The 20,922-nt window shown below is 41.8% G+C and overlaps 1 protein-coding gene across 1 annotated transcript in view; it reads right to left on the bottom strand.

The window, feature by feature from the left end:
* Positions 1–3,676: 3,676 nt before the first annotated feature.
* Positions 3,677–20,922, bottom strand: part of T265_01088 (hypothetical protein) — a gene marked incomplete at both ends in the record, with an annotated part of 28,102 nt that continues 10,856 nt past the window's right edge. Inside the window, one exon of the mRNA XM_009165031.1 lies at positions 3,677–3,765. Within this exon, the coding sequence (XP_009163295.1) occupies positions 3,677–3,765 (89 nt within the window). The remainder of the gene's footprint in view (positions 3,766–20,922) is intronic.

Below are 20,922 nucleotides of genomic sequence, written 5' to 3'. Positions count from 1 at the left end.
GCAAGGCACTGAAGAGGTGTTACAGCTGAATAGTTGTTATTAAAGAAATAACTCCACTGATACCAGATGCCCAATAAACTACAAAGCTATATGCTATGAATGAAATGTTTGCGCAGTTTTGTTCAGCTTTCAAAAGTATTTCAGGGACGTCACGTACAAAATAGTTTGGAATGCTAAGGCAAACTGACTGATCTTCTGGTTACACCTTTCCTGTATTTATTGAAAGCGTTATTAGTTTTGCTGGGTATGCAAACTATACTGCTTGAACAATAAGTCAAAACGAGTGTCATGCACTTTTCGGACACAAATATAAATTAAGGATATATCAACGTTAGGAACTTTCAGATACATTCGGTCGCTATCGAATTTGGACGGTTCAATTCAACCACCGTTTTTTTTCCAAACAACTGAGTAAAATATTAAGCATAAAAGTCAACAGGAATTTGTTCTACTTATATACGCGCTTATTACTACTGAAATCAATATCATCCTATTCTATATTGGTTGACTTAGCAAGATTGCTCACCACGTCCTTCTCTACAAATAGCTACTATAGCAGAAGATATTTTTTTCACTGCTTATTCGCATCTTTATTCCAAATACGAGTTCGATTATTATAGATACTTCAAAGGCAAAATTTGGTGGAAACACGTTACAGCAGTGTTTATTTGTACTTTTGGTTACGGTGTGAAGACTAGCGTTGAATGTCCAAAGACTTCGGAAATGCGGGGTTAAGATCATTATCACATGGAGGTTATTTTTGCTCATAGATAAATTTGTCTTATTCCATTTTACACGTAGCTTGTGGCGTATTCATCCCGTTTTTTTTCAGGAGAAACTAACAGACTGTATACCCTCATCCGCTTTTTTAGTCATTCTGTGATGGAAAATTAAGTGAGGACAATTATAAGGAGCACGGAACAAACTTTCATAACAGATTCGGTCTCTGGTTATTTTTTAAAAAGTGGAGTGTGACAATAGTGTACCCCTAGCGCAGCTGGCTATGTGCGGCGCAGTTTGGCTGACAGTAATTATTTTCGCTAGTAAACAAAATGAGGATTACCCGTTAAATACATCCTAGTCTTCAACTACATCCCAGCATGCGGTTTACATGCACTTTGTTTTGAATCGGGTTTTACGAACAGGAGTGCAGAAACTGAACTAACGTAAAAAAAATGCAAAAGAACGTGACTGTCATAAACTACATAAAACGTCTTGATAAATGCCATCATAATGTGGATGATAGGGAGCGCACTAAGGAAATCGATTAGAAAGGCATAAATGTAGGCGCTATACAATGACTGGGTAGTCGAGTATATGACAGGAGTTTAACGAACTATGTTAAGCTGACCACCAAACCATCCTGGCTTCTGTCCGTAATAAACTTACCGTCATCTTTGGTAAAACGGTAATCAGTCAACAGTAGCACTTTTTGGGTGCCTGTGTTCCACACCGTCGCCAGTTAGCATGAGCACTGAGGTATTGCCAGGTTGCCGAAGGACATGAGTAGTGGAGATGTTGGGGCTTGTTCCAAACAATGAACCTTTAGTAAGTTCGTACCTTTACTATCGAAGTACATCATCATCATCATCGACAGCATGACATCAGTGTTCAACACCAATGCTTCACTGCTGTACAACTATGATTTATTTGAAAGCCTTATTGTAAAGAAAAGAGTAGAGGTGGACAGGGAAGGGACTTAGCACTAGCTTACCACAATTATTCCGAGGTACCTACACCTCCAGACATTCACTCAGTCATTCTGGATAGAAACTAACAACAAGAACGCCACTGACATCGGTTGGCAGTCATATCTTGTAGTGTCTCCAACCAGGCACAGTGAGGATCACGCGGTCCCCATCCTGGAAGGCGACTAGCACCGACAGCACCCAAGCGTTTCGTAATCTCCTTCATACCCCTCTACGAAGTCAAGAGTTTCCCACCTCTCTGTTTACGCCACTCTGAGTTGGGCATGAAAAACAGCACTCTCTTCGGCAAACGATGATTCGGCATACGCAACAAATGTTCCAACGAACGCAGATTCTGGTGCTGGACACATTCTTGAATGGAAGTACCCGTTACACAACCGAAAACGCGCTTTCCAACTGCCTTGTTACGGATTCGCCGACGCCAACCCACACGAGCTTTGGTTCTGAGACAACGATTGTCGAACACCTGAAGACGTCTCAGTTATGCTGTTCGAATAGGCCAAGTCTCACAGCCATACAACGAAACAGCCCATACACATGTCATTTCACATTTAGGGACAAACCATTCGGACGCCATAGGTGTCTCAAATTAGCAAACGCGGCCCGCACCCTGCAGATTCGTGCATTCACCTCATCTGTCACACTACAATCAGAACTAATATAACTTTCAAGATACGTAAAACGCTCCACAAATTCCAGTACCTCTCCCTGGATTGTAAGTGGCGTGTTCAGTGACTGCACGTCCACGAGCATGACCTTACACTTCGTAGGTGCAAAGTCCATGAATACCATCGAAGTGCCCCGAGATTGAGTTAAGCTCACCCAGTTTTCTATCACAATCATCAAAATATTTGATCGAAACGTGACACCCATCCATCATTAAGGTGAAATCGGCTGTATGTGGCTGCCACACGCTTGTGTGTACGTCCTTACCTTCCTGTTTGGATGAAGCGCATTTTCTGTGCTTAACAATACTACTGAAACAACTCGTAATACCCAAGCACTCTTGTTCGTTCAAAGCCTTTTGATTGTCTAACCGAAAACGCATCATGATATTCAGGATTTTGTTCCTACATCAGGACGCGACTTCTATGCTACTACTTCCAATTTCATTATTCACTTTTTGGACAGCATCACCGCCACAGATTACTGTGTTATAGCAAAATTGGTCTTTCTTCATTTTCATCCCCAACGGAAAGGGAAGGCTGATAAAGGAGATACTGTATGGAAAAGTTGAAAATAAACACGTGAAGAGACATACGTCGGAGGAACTAGCTTTGAGTGTCATAGGAACCAAATAGCATAAATCATGACCATCGATTCTGATTTGATCTTTCTACACCGTTAACATTTATCTTTGGCACTCACCTGCGCACCCTTGTTCCGTATACTAAGAGCCATGGCGAAAACAATAGATTATTAACTTCGCCTCCACTGTACGGGCAACAGCAGTTGCATTCGCGTTAGCAACCCAATATGATTAATGTTGCTCAGACCTGAGGTTTCAAGATACCCGCGAGGTTTATTTCCACTGACTAAATCAAATGGATTGCCCCTTGATAGATTCAACCAGCCACAACTGCCCAAAATCATAATGCAAATTGAATCCAGCCGAATATTAATCACCTTGGTGTACTGATGGACTGCATTTTATCATAGTATTTCGTCAATGATTCCGTCACAGTTGCTTCCATTCTTTGGACGCTCGTTCTCTTAATGACATGAGTTTACGAGCTTTGGGCTTTCGGCTTCGACAAATCTGACCCGCTGTCGAAAGACGAACTGTCATCAACACGGAGCAGTCGAGGAGCGTCATGGGTCTGACAATTCATTTGCGACTACTTTGAATAAAATATGGAGGGTGGTGTCTCCAATTCCACACACTCATACCGGTATCAAACTTTCAAATATGAATGTTAGTTTGCACATAACTGTCTAACTAGAGTCTAACTAGAGGCAGAGGTACTTCAATATTCTGCAGTCGTAATGAAAAATGCCGAGGCAATATCATCGGGCGTATCGGCACCATAAAGAAGTTGAGAGTTGATTGGTGTAACTGCGCAGATATGGAGAGAAGAAGATAGTTGCAACCGAATGTCACATCATTTGGCAGGCAGTTCACTTATAAAACCGACTAGAATCAAGCATCACGCAGATCGGCCCAAAGCTGTTCTAAATGGTCGTATTTGTGAAGGGTGATTCAAACACGACAAGATTATAATTACGTGGGAATGGAAATTTAAAATGCACCGCAACGGAATTGGAAATAAACTGACCATTTAAACTAGGGGAGAGTTTACCCAAACTTGGTGCCATGTTGTCGTATCAACTGAATCTCAATCAGACTGCAGAACTGCATAACAGGGTCTTATCCTCCACATGTTTTGAATTGAAGAGTACCTCTGTCAGGCATTATTCTGCATTGGGCAGCGTTTTCTTTGACGTAAGTTCTCCCATCATTGTTCAAACACAAGAGACGCTGGGTTTTTAGGTTTCTTTTTAAGTAAGTCCGCCCCAGTAGGCCAGCAGCAGGTGGTGATAAGCAATAGCATCAGAAGATGCGCCCCCACCTGATCACAAATGTCCCCAGGTTTGATGAACCACTAGTTGCAAGACTGGCTTCAATATCAAGATTCCTTATTATAAATCATCACAATAGTTCGAAGAGTTACCGCTGAAGAATGCTGATTCCAACATGGTGCGATTCACCATTTGATTGAATTAGCTGCTTTGGTTATATTTGTGATTCAGGTGATGTGATGTTGACTGACCAGTACTCACGATGAAACCTGTCTGCTACCGAGATACAAATGACCCCGGTATACAGCTGGCTACCAGTCGTATAGGAAAATATTCCTAAAGGCAGGAGAGAAGATTGGTTTGCTTATGCCGGTCGGGAGTAATAGTGACCAGGGCTGCTAGCGGTCCAGATAATTCAGAATATGTGGCTGCTCGTGAAAACTGCCATTCAGACAAAAATTCGTCGAACACAGTTGATAATCACGTTCATGCTTGCAGTCTCACTGATGTGGATTCGAGGGCGGACCATCAAGCCAGCCTGGGACTAGAAAGGATTGCCAAAATCAGCAACCGTTTCCCTTTGTGTGCTGGTTGGAAATCGGCTATTAACGCACACACAAAAGTATTGATAAACAGAAAGAACGTCGCGTGATGCAAGGTATTTGGCTCTTTTGGAGTAATCCATAGGTTTCGTTTGCATCAACTAGAATATAATGACTGCTTAGGCGCAGACAATTTTATAGAGATTCTGAAGCCCTGCAAAAAATACTGAGAGATTTCGTTACAAAGACGAGTGGTCTGGCTGTAGATATATCGGCGAACCTCCAAGATGCATTTACAAGCGTACCTTCTTTTATTGGTAAATAGACTGTCAAATTGAGGACGGTCCACTGTGAGTGAATCCATTCAGTCGTGAGCCTTGCAAAACCTCCAATCACCGTCATTCAAGGAGTTAGCAAACATGTAGGAAAGTGATGCGGATTGTAACTGGGGATTATCTTCTCTGTTTAAGTGTAAGTTGATCAGAATGCTGATCAGTGCTCGTGATCGGTTTCTTACGTGTTCACATAACCACTCCCGAGGTAGGTGTTTGGAACTACACGAAGTTTGGTAAGACCCCCAGTTTTTGCGATTTCGAATGAGCATTAAACAGCTGTAAATTGCTAACTGACTTTCAATCATTTAGGATGGGTTAATCACAGGGGATAATTTGAAAATGTTTCTACAGAAAAGTAGTCATTACGTTTATTGTGCTACCAGTCAATTGGGTTAGCAACATCACTAGTTGCACTCTTCCACTTGAACTCAATCACATGTGAAAGCAGACCTAACACGTTATTTGATACCCGTTCAAAGAAAACATGTTTAATCCAGAATTGGTTTATTCTACTGTTCAGTACTGGCTCGAATAGAACGTCTACAACTCTTTGATTTGTGAGCAGCAGTGGGCAGAACGAATATTAATTACAGCGATTTAATTTTGCTTTAATTGTCGAGCATGCAGGCAGTTTTTTCGTTAGGAGCACTGTTCGTGACCGGAAATAACCAAAACACAAAACTCCGGCTTTCGCTGGTTTGTCTTTGTGTGGTATTCCCCCCTCCGCTCTTGTATTTTTTGCATCATAAATTCGTCGGTGTTTTAAAATGCTTTTAACAATTTAGTGGAGGGAACTAATGGGTTAAGAAAGGGAGCAGCAATTGTATCATGTGTGAATCATTTTGTACTTCCATAGTTCAGAAAGCACTTTCGCGGGTGAATCTCGATTGAAAAAATCCACCTTCATATTGCCACCGATCAGCTGAGTGCAATGGAAGATCACTTCTTATACGTTAAGGTACGATGCTGAGTTTGTTCAAACGCTTATTCAAGCAACTGTTTAGCCATATCGACATAACCAGACTAGCCTGATTAATAAAGCCATGCTGAATGGGCCAGCGCTTTGGTCGAAACCGGTAGTTCTAAATGAGTCGTGATGAAAATTACCCAAGAATCTACAGTTAGGTTAAAGTTGAGAAGGTTGAAGACAGGGGAGGTTACTACAGTTTACTAGATGTCTCAGCATTCCAACAGCTGATGACATCTTACGTCGCGTACATCACATATAATTTAAGGGCCGATTTTGGAATTGGTAGCAAACCACAAACACGGAGCGCCTGCCAATTTGGAATAAAACAATTCAGACTGTTCTCTGAAGAAATCTCTGTACTGAAAGGTTTTAAGAGATGCACTGTACTGCAAAGGTTTCTGGGTTCCGCGAAGATCAAAGCGCTGAGAAACCTCTTGGTCATCTGTCTGTGCGAATGTGTAATTATTTAGGAAGTTGATGCTGTACAATTTTGAAATATGCTAGTACTGTTCATAAAAAATCTCGATTTGAGGCAGTCTCCCTTCCAACTGCCATATTCGACTGAAATACCGGTACATTTGCGCAAAGAATTCTAACTCACCACATCGTTACAACTGCTCACGCTTCAATGAGTTTAGCTGTGTTTGTGATATAAGTTAACACTGTATTTTTGCATAGTACTTTCTCAATTCGTTACTGGGTAAAGCCAAACTTATGTTAGCAAAAACAACCGAAAGGTTAGATGATGATCGGTCCTTCCCCCCCTGATGATCGGTCGAATGCTCCCCCCCCCCCCAAAAAAAAAATAGCTTACCTTATGGGTATAGAATGGCCAACCGAGAAAAAACTTCATGCTGGTAGGTTTTACTTGGAAAGAAAGAGCAAACGTTTACAAACCCTTCAAAATATTAGTAAATGCATATAAGCATATTTTGAGTCTATGTGGCACACGTCAGCAATATGCATCCCTTCACTATGTGGCTATTTTTCGCACAAACGAACAGGCTGGCAGCAAAATCATCGCAAAAATGGGTAAATTGTTGTCCATAAAAGATAGAGATCTCCTGCTTGAGCAGGAAATTGGAAATAGCACACATTTTGCCAATCGAATCACTATTTTATTGCGCAAGCTACACTGGGAAAGTCGAAATTGAGCTGTCTATAACCTGCGTTAGTATTTTCCAAAGAGCGAAAAAAGCTGAATATAGCTAGTTTCATAACTTCCTCGATTTTCCAAATTCCGAAGTATTAGTCCGTCGTTTATAATGCGAAAACCAAAAAAGCCTCTAGTGTTTGCAAGTTGTGCTGTAGCAAGCTTTGAACTGGGACATCGGATATCAGTTGTACATTATAAAGATGAAACACTCTTATTAAGGACATTTTGCAAACGCAAGCAAAAAACATCCACTGACATTGAATTCCTGAATATTGGTTAATCGGTACTCGGAATCCAACACATTTAACTCAGTGCCGAATAAATTAGAGTGAATGAGTACAGAGACTGATTACCAGTAACCAGCGCATACTGTTTAAATGAGAACCCGCCCAAGTCTTTTTTGTTTTGGTGACAGTAGTAATGAGTATGATTGGTGGGAATGTCAGTAGTATGAGCATGATTTTCACATATCAAGCATCCACCAATAACTACTCAGACAACTATCTAGCAGGATTCACGCGTCCATGGCACAAGGTGTGTGGGAAGTCACGACGGACTTATCAATCGATTGACGAAGCCAGGACAACTACTGAGTCACTGTTCGAGGCGTAGGGCAAATCAGTCGCGGCGCGGACGCGTGGACACCTTTGTCCCTCCAGTTTTGTTAACGCAGGCACGTCCAGCATCCATCGGTGGATTCCTATGAACAAGTACGTCAGATTTTCGTTGATGAGTTCTAGTTAGATTGAAGCTCAAGCCCAGTTATTCCCCCACCTTTGGTGAGGACCGAACAGAATCATTGCGCCAGGATAGGGGATGGCTTCTAGGCAGCCACAGATACGTAATAGTCTTAGTAAGTACATCAAGCCCAGTTATTCCCCCACCTTTGGTGGGGACCGAACATAATCATCGCGCCAGGATATGGAATGGCTTCTAGGCAATCATAGATACGTAATAGTCTTAGTAAATACCGTTTTACGTTCGCTTTCAAGACAATTCACGGTGTCCGTTATTAGTGTGTTCGACAGTAAGTAGTGTGTCGCTCAGCCCAACAGGTTACATACTATATTGAATTTTGCAATCATGATTCTTCTATATTCCTCAATCACATCTTTCAATTATTGATGCGGCAAAACACCATCAGATGCTTTTAGCGTAGTCATATTGCAAGACCATATGGATTAATTACAGCAGAATGTGCAGAACCAGGTGTTAGCAATGTGCATTTTGCTGAGCTTCATACAAAATAGAATAGGAAATACAGAGTATGAAAAAGATACGCCTTTGCATTCGTGCAACAAGAAAGAAACTCACTTCTAGGATGAAATGCAGTGGGGTGTGTCTGTAGTAGCAAAACACGAGAAACGTTTTTACATCAGAATACAGTTATATGCTCAACAATTGCTTCCGTATTGTCTCCGTGCTTCACCAGTGGAAACGTTCCCACTGTCCAGTTGGTTTGCTTCAATCCGATTAACTCCCTTGAGGTAAGAATTCACACAGGAAAAGACGTATCGTTGAGATCTGGTGTGACTTCATTCGGGATTTTATGTGATTATATTCTTGATGATGGTCGGCTGTCCGGGTTCGCCGTTTGATTGAGCACAAAATCTTCACCGAAGCTTGCACGTTTTGTGCGCTTTTGTGGACATTGATTATAAATGTCTAAGGCTGAAGTTTGAACTGAGGAGGAGCTTTGTGCATCTACCAACGTGACAAGGCTCCACTCACTTCTCCCGCGTTCCCTTTTCGCAGAGCACTGATCTCTTTTGGCTCGAAAAGTTAATGTGGTATCACTATTGTTAGTTAAAACGGTGTGATATGTCGATAAAACCGTAGAAGGCTTAGATGCTCAGAAGGCTTTGAAAAAATTATGTTCACTGATGTACGGGATAATAAGCATTCAGTGTAACACAGAGATATAGTGGCCTGGTTGGAACCATGGATCTTACGGTAAGTAAATATGTGCTCTAAACACCAAGCCAACTTACCCCTGACTATTGCAGTTATCTAAGCACTAAAGAGAACAAGCTCTGTGAAATCCTCCTCGCTGCACGAATGCTTTATCTACGAGGGATGATTTTCTTGCTTCTCTGTCTTCACAAACCACGATGTCAGAGAACGGTATAGCCTGTAAACATGTAGGTTTCTTCAGTTCAACGCTTCGGAACTAAACATCCGTTTCGTTAAGTATGCGTTGCGCTGAATTCTGTATTTTGCATCTCCGTATTCTGCTGTGCGACAAATACATCAGGAGTACTAGGCGGTCCGTCAAAATATTTGTAACTTGGGTGTGCTTAATGACATCCCGATCGGACTCACCACGCAGTTGTTTCGGCCCAATCCTTACCTGACTCAAATGGAAAAAGCACTTCGTTCTCAGGTTTCTCACCACTGTAATCTAGAAAGTTTGGGTTTATACTAGAAGAATTCCAATAAAATACCGCTAAACTGGACTAACAGGCCGGGATTGCATTGCCGGTGACAGTTGATAATGCAAGGACACGAGACTAAACGGAGATTTATTACGTCTTTCTGGTTTTGGAGGAAGAATGAAATAACTGTCCACTATACCTCAAAATATGATGATGGACGGTCAGACTATGGTTACATGAAGTGCGCCTCGATATCTAAAGCTGAGTGAGTCGCCTCACAAGAATACGGTTATTGTTTAGCCCGCGGTTCTTTGGAGCAGGCTGCAGTAACTATGGACACTATCAGAAGATAACGGTGACCTTTCACATCATGGTTCTTTGGGTGCGTGCCATCAGCTATCGTTGAAAAGGCGGTCCCATCCACAATGAATCCAGTGTATTAAGCCAAGTCTGTATACCCCTTAGCGGAAGACATCCAAGTTTATACCACCAGACCACCAAGATGCGCACTGATGATGTCTCCATGTATGGTGGCGAAACGTTTGCAAGGCAACTTCCAAACTCAAGGAAAATATCTATAGCCACCTGATCGACAAGAAACGGTATCAACCGGCCTCCGCAGTGACTCGGGCCATTGGTATTTCCAGCCCGGGAATTTGTCTCAGTGGCTTTTCCATTTGTGCGTACTAAAACCAAAAAAGCCTCTAGTGTTTGCAAGTTGTGCTGTAGCAAGCTTTGAACTGGGACATTGGATATCAGTTGTACATTATAAAGATGAAACACTCTTATTAAGGACATTTTGCAAACGTAAGCCATAAAAAATCCACTGTCATTGAATTCCTGAATATTGGTTAATCGGTACTCGGAAACCAATACATTGAACTCAGTGCCGAATAAATTAGAGTGAATGAGTACAGAGACTGATTACCAGTAACCAGCGCATGCTGTTTAAATGAGAACCCGCCCAAGTCTTTTTTTGTTTTGGTGACAGTAGTAATGAGTATGATTGGTGGTAATGTCAGTAGTATGAGCATGATTTTCACATATCAAGCATCCACCAATAACTACTCAGACAACTATCTAGCAGGATTCACGCGTCCATGGCACAAGGTGTTGGGGAAGTCACGACGGACTTATCAATCGATTGACGAAGCCAGGACAACTACTGAGTCACTGTTCGAGGCGTAGGGCAAATCGTCGCGGCGCCGGACGCGTGGACACCTTTGTCCCTCCAGTTTTGTTAACGCAGGCACGTCCAGCATCCATCGGTGGATTCCTATGAACAAGTACGTCAGATTTTCGTTGATGATTTCTAGTTAGATTGAAGCTCAAGCCCAGTTATTCCCCCACCTTTGGTGGGGACCGAACATAATCATCGCGCCAGGATATGGAATGGCTTCTAGGCAATCATAGATACGTAATAGTCTTAGTAAATACCGTTTTACGTTCGCTTTCAAGACAATTCACGGTGTCAGTTATTAGTGTGTTTGTGTGTAAGTAAGTGTGTAAGTAGTGTGTCGCTCAGCTCAACAGGTTACATACTATATTGAATTTTGCAATCATGACTCTTCTATATTCCTCAATCACATCTTTCAATTATTGATGCGGCAGAACACCATCAGATGCTTTTAGCGTAGTCATATTGCAAGACCATATGGATTAATTACAGCAGAATGTGCAGAACCAGGTGTTAGCAATGTGCATTTTGCTGAGCTTCATACAAAATAGAATAGGAAATACAGAGTATGAAAAAGATACGCCTTTGCATTCGTGCAACAAGAAAGAAACTCACTTCTAGGATGAAATGCAGTGGGGTGTGTCTGTAGTAGCAAAACACGAGAAACGTTTTTACATCAGAATACAGTTATATGCTCAACAATTGCTTCCGTATTGTCTCCGTGCTTCACCAGTGGAAACGTTCCCACTGTCCAGTTGGTTTGCTTCAATCCGATTAACTCCCTTGAGGTAAGAATTCACACAGGAAAAGACGTATCGTTGAGATCTGGTGTGACTTCATTCGGGATTTTATGTGATTATATTCTTGATGATGGTCGGCTGTCCGGGTTCGCCGTTTGATTGAGCACAAAATCTTCACCGAAGCTTGCACGTTTTGTGCGCTTTTGTGGACATTGATTACCAATGTCTAAGGCTGAAGTTCGAACTGAGGAGGAGCTTTGTGCATCTGCCAAACGTGACAAGGCTCCACTCACTTCTTCCGCGTTCCCTTTTCGCAGAACACTGATCTCTTTTGGCCCGAACAGTCAATGCGGTATCAGTATTGTTAGTTAATACGGTGTGATAGGTCGATAAAACCGTAGAAGGCTTAGATGCTCAGAAGGCTTTGAAAAAATTATGTTCACTGATGTACGGGATAATAAGCATTCAGTGTAACACAGAGATATAGTGGCCTGGTTGGAACCATGGATCTTACGGTAAGTAAATATGTGCTCTAAACACCAAGCCAACTTACCCCTGACTATTGCAGTTATCTAAGCACTAAAGAGAACAAGCTCTGTGAAATCCTCCTCGCTGCACGAATGCTTTATCTACGAGGGATGATTTTCTTGCTTCTCTGTCTTCACAAACCACGATGTCAGAGAACGGTATAGCCTGTAAACATGTAGGTTTCTTCAGTTCAACGCTTCGGAACTAAACATCCGTTTCGTTAAGTATGCGTTGCGCTGAATTCTGTATTTTGCATCTCCGTATTCTGCTGTGCGACAAATACATCAGGAGTACTAGGCGGTCCGTCAAAATATTTGTAACTTGGGTGTGCTTAATGACATCCCGATCGGACTCACCACGCAGTTGTTTCGGCCCAATCCTTACCTGACTCAAATGGAAAAAGCACTTCGTTCTCAGGTTTCTCACCACTGTAATCTAGAAAGTTTGGGTTTATACTAGAAGAATTCCAATAAAATACCGCTAAACTGGACTAACAGGCCGGGATTGCATTGCCGGTGACAGTTGATAATGCAAGGACACGAGACTAAACGGAGATTTATTACGTCTTTCTGGTTTTGGAGGAAGAATGAAATAACTGTCCACTATACCTCAAAATATGATGATGGACAGCCAGACTATGGTTACATGAAGCGCGCCTTGATATCTAACGCTGAGTGAGTGGCCTCACAAGAATAAGGTTATTGTTTAGCCCGCGGTTCTTTGGAGCAGGCTACAGTAACTGTGGACACTATCAGAAGATAACGGTGACCTTTCACATCAAGGTACTTTGGGTGCGTTCCATTAACCATAGGTGAAAAGGCGGTCCCATCTACCATGAATCCAGTGTATTAAGCCAAGTCTGTGTATCCCTTGGCGGAAGAAATTCAAGTTTATACTACCAGACCACCAAGCTGCGCACTGATGATGTCTCCACGTATGGTGACGAAACGTTTGCAAGGCAACTTCCAAGCTCAGGGAAAATATCCATGGCCACCTGATCGACAAGAAACGGTATCAACCGGCCTCCGCAGTGACTCGGGCCATTGGTATTTCCAGCCCGGGAATTTGTCTCAGTGGCTTTTCCATTTTTGCGTACTACAAAACGTGAATTCGTTTGGACAGTCAATCAGGGTATAGACTATGTGAAATTTGAGCCTTGTTCGCCAATACTCACCTACAAGCCAGTGACTTCTCCGTGCACGTATCGGTCTGTTTTTCAAGTGAGTATTTACACAGGTCACTGTAATATGACTACCTGCCTTCACTTACGTACCCAAGGCACTGTAATCAATATCGTTGCTCCCTTTTGCCTTTTATCCTTTTGCACAGTAATTTATGGTGGAATTATTGTGGGGGTATTGCATCTGATTGGATTCCCCCATTCATTTGCTTACTCCGTCGACGTTCTTGTGATATCCACTGGTTTTGCTGTCTGTAACCACGATCCACCTTGCCGCGGAGATCACTGGTATGTGTGTGCGTGTGAATGTGCGCAGCTGACATGCTTACCCATACGTTCTCGTGCCTCACCTGCCCAGTATGCCCGCTGAGATATCGGTGTGATCGCATCGCCAATCAGAATCACGAGTGGCCTCGAAAAGGACGACCACAAATCACTTTATGGAGCCAACATTCCGCTCGTGGTTAGCTAATTTTCAGATCTCACTGCTGCACTGTGCCGATCAGTGACAGAATTGTTTAACTGTTGACGCCTTGAACATGGAAAAGTGAGGTTTGCTGTATAATTTTGCTTGTACTTTGGTGAGTAGTACCGGGAGTAGTATATTTTCGAACCCAATTCTTCCTTATGATATCAAGGATCGTGAATTACGCGTGAACCAAGGTTTCATATGGAAAATTCACCACTCTGCAGGTGTTGTCACATTCTCAAACTATCGATGTCCCCGAATGGTGACGAAACACTCGCAAGCGTATTATCAAACTCATTGAAATAAACCAGCCACTAATGAGATTCGCTCATTATGTACCATAGTCACTAAAGTTTTTCAATAACTTAGAAATATTTTATTAGGCTAGAACAGTGAATTACCCAGTTGGATGCAATTTACAAGCAAAGCCCTACACAAAAGAAGTGGCTGACATTTGCTGGTCCATAATCAGCCTTGATTGAATCTTCCCAACAAAATTTGATAATTGTTGTAGAAATATTCTATTGAAATAGCAAGCTCGAAATGACCTCCACCACCCTGGGGTAAATGAAACCAAAAAAGACAAAAGCCTTAACTAAAACACCAGGCATTCTTTCATTCAAATTTATCTTTCATAAACGTAGGGTTTTGATAAAAATCGTGGCAATTTTACTGTTACACTCGAGAGAGGGCACGAAGTTCACTCAGAAAGTGATGAGGTTTTAAAACTAGTTCTGCTAGGGGAGATGATGTATTTATAAAAATTGTGGCAAATTTTATTGTTGCACTCGAGAGAGGGCACGAAGTACACTCAGAAAGTGATGAGGTTCTAAAGCTAGTTCCGCCAGGGGAGATGACAGCTGAAGCCGTGGAGATCCTCCAGCATACTATCAAAAATAGTACACGGAGAGTAAAACAGGTATGTTGAAAATCGTTTTGTCGAGCTTACGCGTGATAGTTTGTGATTATCGGTGAACAAAAGTCAATAACAGAGGTTGTTTAGATTCGAAATGCATAACCCAAGAAACCAAAAGCTTACGACAGTTAGTTACTAAAAATACTTTCGTAGCAGGTATAAACTCACATATACCAGCAAATGTTACCAATGAAACCTAAGAAGAGTAATCCGTTAAAGTGAACTGGACCGAAAGATCAAGCAACCAAACCCTACCGAATGTACTTTGAATCCTTCAAACACACAAACCGTAATACTTGGGGGCAAACAACACAACTAAACAAGTTGTTTTGGGTGACATTAAACTCCTGTTTAATGGGCTAATCAAAAGAACTCCTTCTGATCGTTTCTCCGCCTGCCTGAACTATCGGTCGGCCTAATTAATTATTCAATTGGCCTGAAGAAGTTATTCTATAGAAAGCAAAACTCTGACCATCCATAAATCTAACGGTTGTTCCTACCTGACCACACTGGTCTATGTATTGTGGCAATCATACAAAGACTATTCAAATGTCAAGTTCGCTCTGCCTCCAAGGAACGAGACTAACGGCGGCGGAAAAAACAGCTAAGTTTACGCGAAACACCCATGTGTTTTACGTGTAGCCGTGGTTGTTCTAACTGTCCAACCGCAACACTCCCAAATCAGTTACCACAACTGCGATGACGAAAAGATTTGGATAAATGGGGTACAGACGTCTGATGAATATTGATTTAAGAATGCTAATGAGCAGCCTCAGGGCAAGACGATCGTCAAGAGAAGCAAGTTCAGTGGAAGTCTGATTACAACAGCGCGGTTGTCATGCACATACATACGACCGCTGAGCTTAACCGGTGCAGAAATCTAGCCACTACCCACCCAACGTCTTTGATTTCAGTGCGGTCAGACTTTCAATATCATGATTAGTGCCATTGTAATGAAATTAAATTTTAGAGACAAAAGATTGGCCTTACTCAAAAGAATGCGTTGAGTATAGCTTACTTCTGGATTTATCAGTTGAAAACACTGAAGTTAGCTTCATAGTGGAACATAAAGATTGTGAATATTGACAAAATTATGGTGTAATCGCAAGATTTAGTATTGGCTCAACAAACCTTCTAAATGTGAACGTCACATGTTTTTCCGTACTAGACATGAAGTAAAGGACAGAGTTAGATTATAGATGGAAGGATTGTAAATGAGAAAAAACATCTCATCTCATTTTACAAGCATCCTTAAGAAAGCTTATGGTCAGTTGTTTTAAAATCCTTTTTTTCAGCTTTAGTTGCTCAATCGCCTCATCCTCTGGCGAAGAGCGCTAAAGTTGTTTCGCCATCTGGTAATCAAAAACGTATGCAGGTCATAAAGTAGGGCTGATGTCTAAACAAAACTTTGTTAGCCACAATCTGGAGTGCTTCACGAAACACACGTTTCGATAAATACTCAGACACGTTTTTTCATATTTCAGATTTCTACATGTATACCGGTATCTATAGGTGCAATTTTTTACTGGCAAGACGGGGTGGACTCTGTCAAAAACAAAAAGTTAGCTTTAGAAAACCAAGCTCGATGCTTAAAATATTTTTGAGGGAATTGATTCCGGTGGGAAAGTCAACAGCTGCGTAGGTGCTGCTTCTCTTGTGCATCTATCTGTCCAACATTTGTTTGGCAATACACTGAGCAGTATTCTTTGAACCTCAGCATCAGTTCCTTTGTTGAACCACTATTCGGTTTTGACAGATCAGTCTCCCAAACCTATTTGACTTTCGTTTCCATACATTTCATAGTATCAGTTTACCTAGCTTCCACTTTTGTCAGTCTCTTCTACATTTTTATAGTGACAAGACCCCAGTGAAGTAGAGGAGCTCCGACGGTCATGCAGACAGCTCTCATACTTACATCGAATTGGGGATAACAGTGTACCCTGATCCACCTTAATTCTGGTGGCTAGTTTACCAGCAAGCCCAGAATAACTCGCTTCTAAACAAATTAGCTGCCCTAACCGCCCGACCTGATCGGTGATAGGCGGCAGCCAGTCTGTTTGTTGCTAAATGAGATAGGATAAACAGTTTGCGCAAATTTTGTTCACTTTTATTATCGACCTCCAGGCTGTAATATGGTTCGTGAAGAAGGGCGTCCAGAAACATGTTATGTATGCCCATACCGAACATATTGTGTAAACGTCATTCGAAATACCGACTTTATGCCATTAAACAAGCGATGTAATATCCGGAACAATAATAATCGATTAGTTATCCAACCGGGAAACGGATTTTCGAAATCTCAATGGGTCTTGGGTAACTTCAGTGAAAAGTGAAAAACCGTACTAAACAGATGATCAGAAGGACCACCTGTTTCACTACAAATTTGTCATGACAATTTTGAGCCAATTATTTAAAATACGACCTCTTCGGAAATGCCTTAATAAACCGAAAAATTAAGGTATCACAAAACTTAAGAAGCCGAATTTTCCTTTCAAATGTGGTTCAGTGCGAAGTTAACAATGTCGTCATCAAAGAATTCGTTCCCGTGTCACACATTCATTCCCAACTAATAAATACGGTTGACAGAAATCGGTTTTTTAGCTGAATGCTCGCAAATTCGGGCATCATATTATTCTATTATAATCATTATTTCTTATTTCTTATTATTATCATATTATTTGGCTAATTATCCAAATATAAACAAGGTTCACATGTATCGCACGCATCGTTCATTAGGAAACTCTGCTTTAATGCTGACATGTAATTTGACGCACTCCTTTGTGAGTAGCACAAATGAATAAATTCTTGGCAACGAGGCAGTGCTAGTGGGAAGATCAGCCCTGAAAATTAATCCCCCCAAATAGAAATTGAACATGAGGGTGTTTCCGTTCTCTAAATGTCTTGCCTAGTCACCAAGGCGAACGGTGTAGTTAGATGACCTAAGGCAGTGAACTTCGGCTATAAGTAATTAGAAGTGCTGATTTGATAATGAACCATTGGTTTAAAAACGCTGTCTGAGGGGGCGGGTTTCGACTAGTTGGTAGCGGTGCCACAACAAAATCATTAATGTGTTATGCATTAGAAAGCACCAGTGGCATTGCTACAAATCATATCCCACAAAACACTTATCTGTTTTTGAATTGGAGTAATTTTCTGTTTCAGTCCTCTATTTTTGTAACAGTGTATGCTACGCCACTGTGTTCTGATTTCACAACAGGCGCATAAACCACTTGTACACAAGCTTTAAGTGTTGTATTTTGTTCCCTCCTGCACAGTGAATTATTGAGACTTCCATCAACATGTCACCGCAAAATTAAACGATCTATCAAATGTGCCAGAGGAGCGAGGGTCGCTTCTGGTGACCACATATATCAACTTCCAGTGCTGTATCCGAAATCGTCCTGCTGGGTAAACTAAAGTGCGTTTCAAGGAACCAAAGCGACAGTTAACCGGTGCATGAGTATAACCTACAGTTAAAAATGGTTTACTACACTACTCATAAGGCTGCTGAAAATGCTTCCACAGCCCACGACCAGGTTCGCCCTTCTTGGAGCTCATGAGGTAGACGCAGTCCGTGAGTCGGCCTCACGTTCCACTTGAATTCATGACACCTCAATTAGTAGATCAAGCGCTTAACCTCTGGATAACAAGTGAATGAACGGCAATTAACCAGATACAAATCTGATCAGTCAGCGTATTCCGCAGCTTATAGGCACCAAATTGGCTGCGTCATTAAACTGAATGTCAATAAATCTACAATATGGCGATCGATAAAGTACACATGTGTGCAACAATGGCTTATTACTGGCTCGATTTTTTCAAGAGTTGCATATTATACATTTTGGTTAAAAAGACCACGAAGTGACTCGTAGGTGCGTTGGTTTGCAACCGGCGATTGGGCGTCCGATCGATGTGCTTAAATGTGAGATCTACGAGATCCTGGATCAAAAAGCATCAATGGTGGCCCGCTCCAGCATCTACTATGATCAGGATGGTATTAGCACTCGAACGTCGGTGTGACATAAAGTTGTTACCGCGTTTCATTGTTGTACGTGGGCCGAAGTAATGTAGCATAAGAAAACTATAGTGAGGGACGGCAGTGGTCATAAACAAAGCCGCTGACTTCAAAGCGTGACTAGAAGATATCGGTAGTTGGGATTAAAGTACTAAAATAATTTGACGTAGTTCTTGAAACGGTTCCAGCACCTGAACCAAGACACCAGGAGAATGCAATTCTGAACGCTTTTCATTGATCAAACATGCTGAGTCATAGCCTTGTATGAATCAAGATAGGTCAAGGGAAACGAATCGTCGTAACGTGATAGGTCCCAGTCATTCCTATAAAGGTTGTTGTCTCATAGAGGCTGTTGGCCTAGCGAACGCATTGCATTATTCTTATTCGCTTGACATTCATTTTTATGTTCAACTGCTTTTTCGAGGTGCTCATTCGTTTCGTTTAAAAACTATGTACCTTACGAGGGATTAACAGGCACCGCACTTGGTTTAGTGCCGCGAGTGAGAATCTTGAATTCCAGGCGCCAGTGGTCTAATAATCAGTGCGGTGAATAATCGTCCCCATTCATATTTCAGCAAATGCAGAAATTCAGAATCGTACCTTAAACCCATCACCTAAAATCATTCATATCTCTTTTCATATTCGGATAGTTTACCTGGTATAAAAGTTGTTTCTCTCACCCAGATTTCAGTGCTTTTTTAACTAACCACTGTTGTTCCGTATGCTAAATTACGGATCGATTCCACTTATCATCTATCTTCCTTCACTGTGCGCGCACTAACAAACTAATTTCGCCCTCTGATTAACACAATGGCTGTTCAAGTAGGCAAAGAAGTCACAAAGTGGTTTGCACTTAGATTTGAAAACCACATTTAGACCACATGAATGAGCGCAGTGAATAAAAAAAAGGTTTCAGATGTAAAGAAACACTGATTTAGCACTGCGAATCGATGGGGAACAAATCCACTGGTGCAGAATGCTTTCATCTAGATTTGTAGGTGAGCCTCCACCACAGGACCTGCTCGTCCCGATTTTTGTGAGGTGGGGGAGTTTTTCGGATTCCAGTCACGCGGATCGACGTTAAAACCCATTTCGTGCCTCGACTAATATACGCCAAATATCACCACGCCAGATTTCTCGGAACAGGCCTCAGAGGTCTGATTTTACTTTCAAGCATTGTCGTTCATTGTGGTCATCTACGGTAGCGTCAAAATGAAACTTGGAGGATCTTGAAATTTGTCCGTGTGATTTGTCATATCTGGGTAACCACAATGAAATCATTCGGAGGCAAATTTACTGACAAAAACGTGTATTTCATACCAAGACTGAACTGAAAGACTACGTTAACCGCACGTTGGTGACCCCTTCCATATAGCTTGCTCTGTAGACTCGCCAACATTTCAATCATTTGGTTGGTTGAGGAGACTAGTCGAGTGGAAGTTGAAGTCTTAGTTTGAAACACATTGTAAGGGATACTGTGGTAACCGGAGGGCGTATTAGGATTTCGATACACGCCTGAAGCAACGAATTCTGCGCGAGCTAAAAATGACATAGTTTAGAGAATTCTGCCATTCATACGAAGTGACGACACTGAGACCTTCCCGGAGACATGTGATAGCGCCGTCATTAAATAACGTTTAGTGGCTATGCTCATCTTTGTTCAAAAGATTTGGCTTCGTAATTCTCCCTCTGTTCTCCATCCGTTTTGTGAAAACCGTCGTAGTGTGGCACTGTACACTACTGATGAAGCATGAAAGTAGTCTGGAGCCATCTGTTCAGGCTCCGCCCCCGCACCCTTTAAGTTTTCCATTTACAGTTGTTCGATATCCAATGGATGTGTAGGGAATTTTAAGAGGACGCTTGAGAATAGCCGTTTTTCAGAAGCTCTGTGTAGACGGGACGTATACTTTCACGTCTAACGTCTTCTAACTGCTTCTGTCGCGTTTGCTGAAAAACAAATTAGTAAAGAAGGGTTTCTCTCCATCGACTGGTAGCATGTAGCGACATCGGTAGCTGCAAAAATAAGGTTGTCAGAATGTCCGTATGGATTTGGATCAATGCTGCTTTGAAATTGTTTTGATAAGACGATCGGTTATCCATAAGTTCAATGCAGTATTTGGGAATTTGTAACCTGGTAAACCGCTGATTCTGAGTTGGTGCTCAGTAACGTACTGATTACCACGCCTAACTACTACATCAACGAAAACATTTCTGGAAAGTTTATGGTAAGCTGATTAGACTCACTTAATCCAGCCGAGCAACTCGATCACCAACAATAAATGCTCTAGAA

Source organism: Opisthorchis viverrini (genome assembly GCF_000715545.1).
Source record: "Opisthorchis viverrini unplaced genomic scaffold opera_v5_11, whole genome shotgun sequence".
NCBI classification, from domain to species: Eukaryota; Metazoa; Platyhelminthes; class Trematoda; order Opisthorchiida; family Opisthorchiidae; genus Opisthorchis; species Opisthorchis viverrini.
The sequence above is the reverse complement of the archived record's forward strand: the minus strand, read 5'-3'. Positions and strand labels throughout refer to the sequence as shown.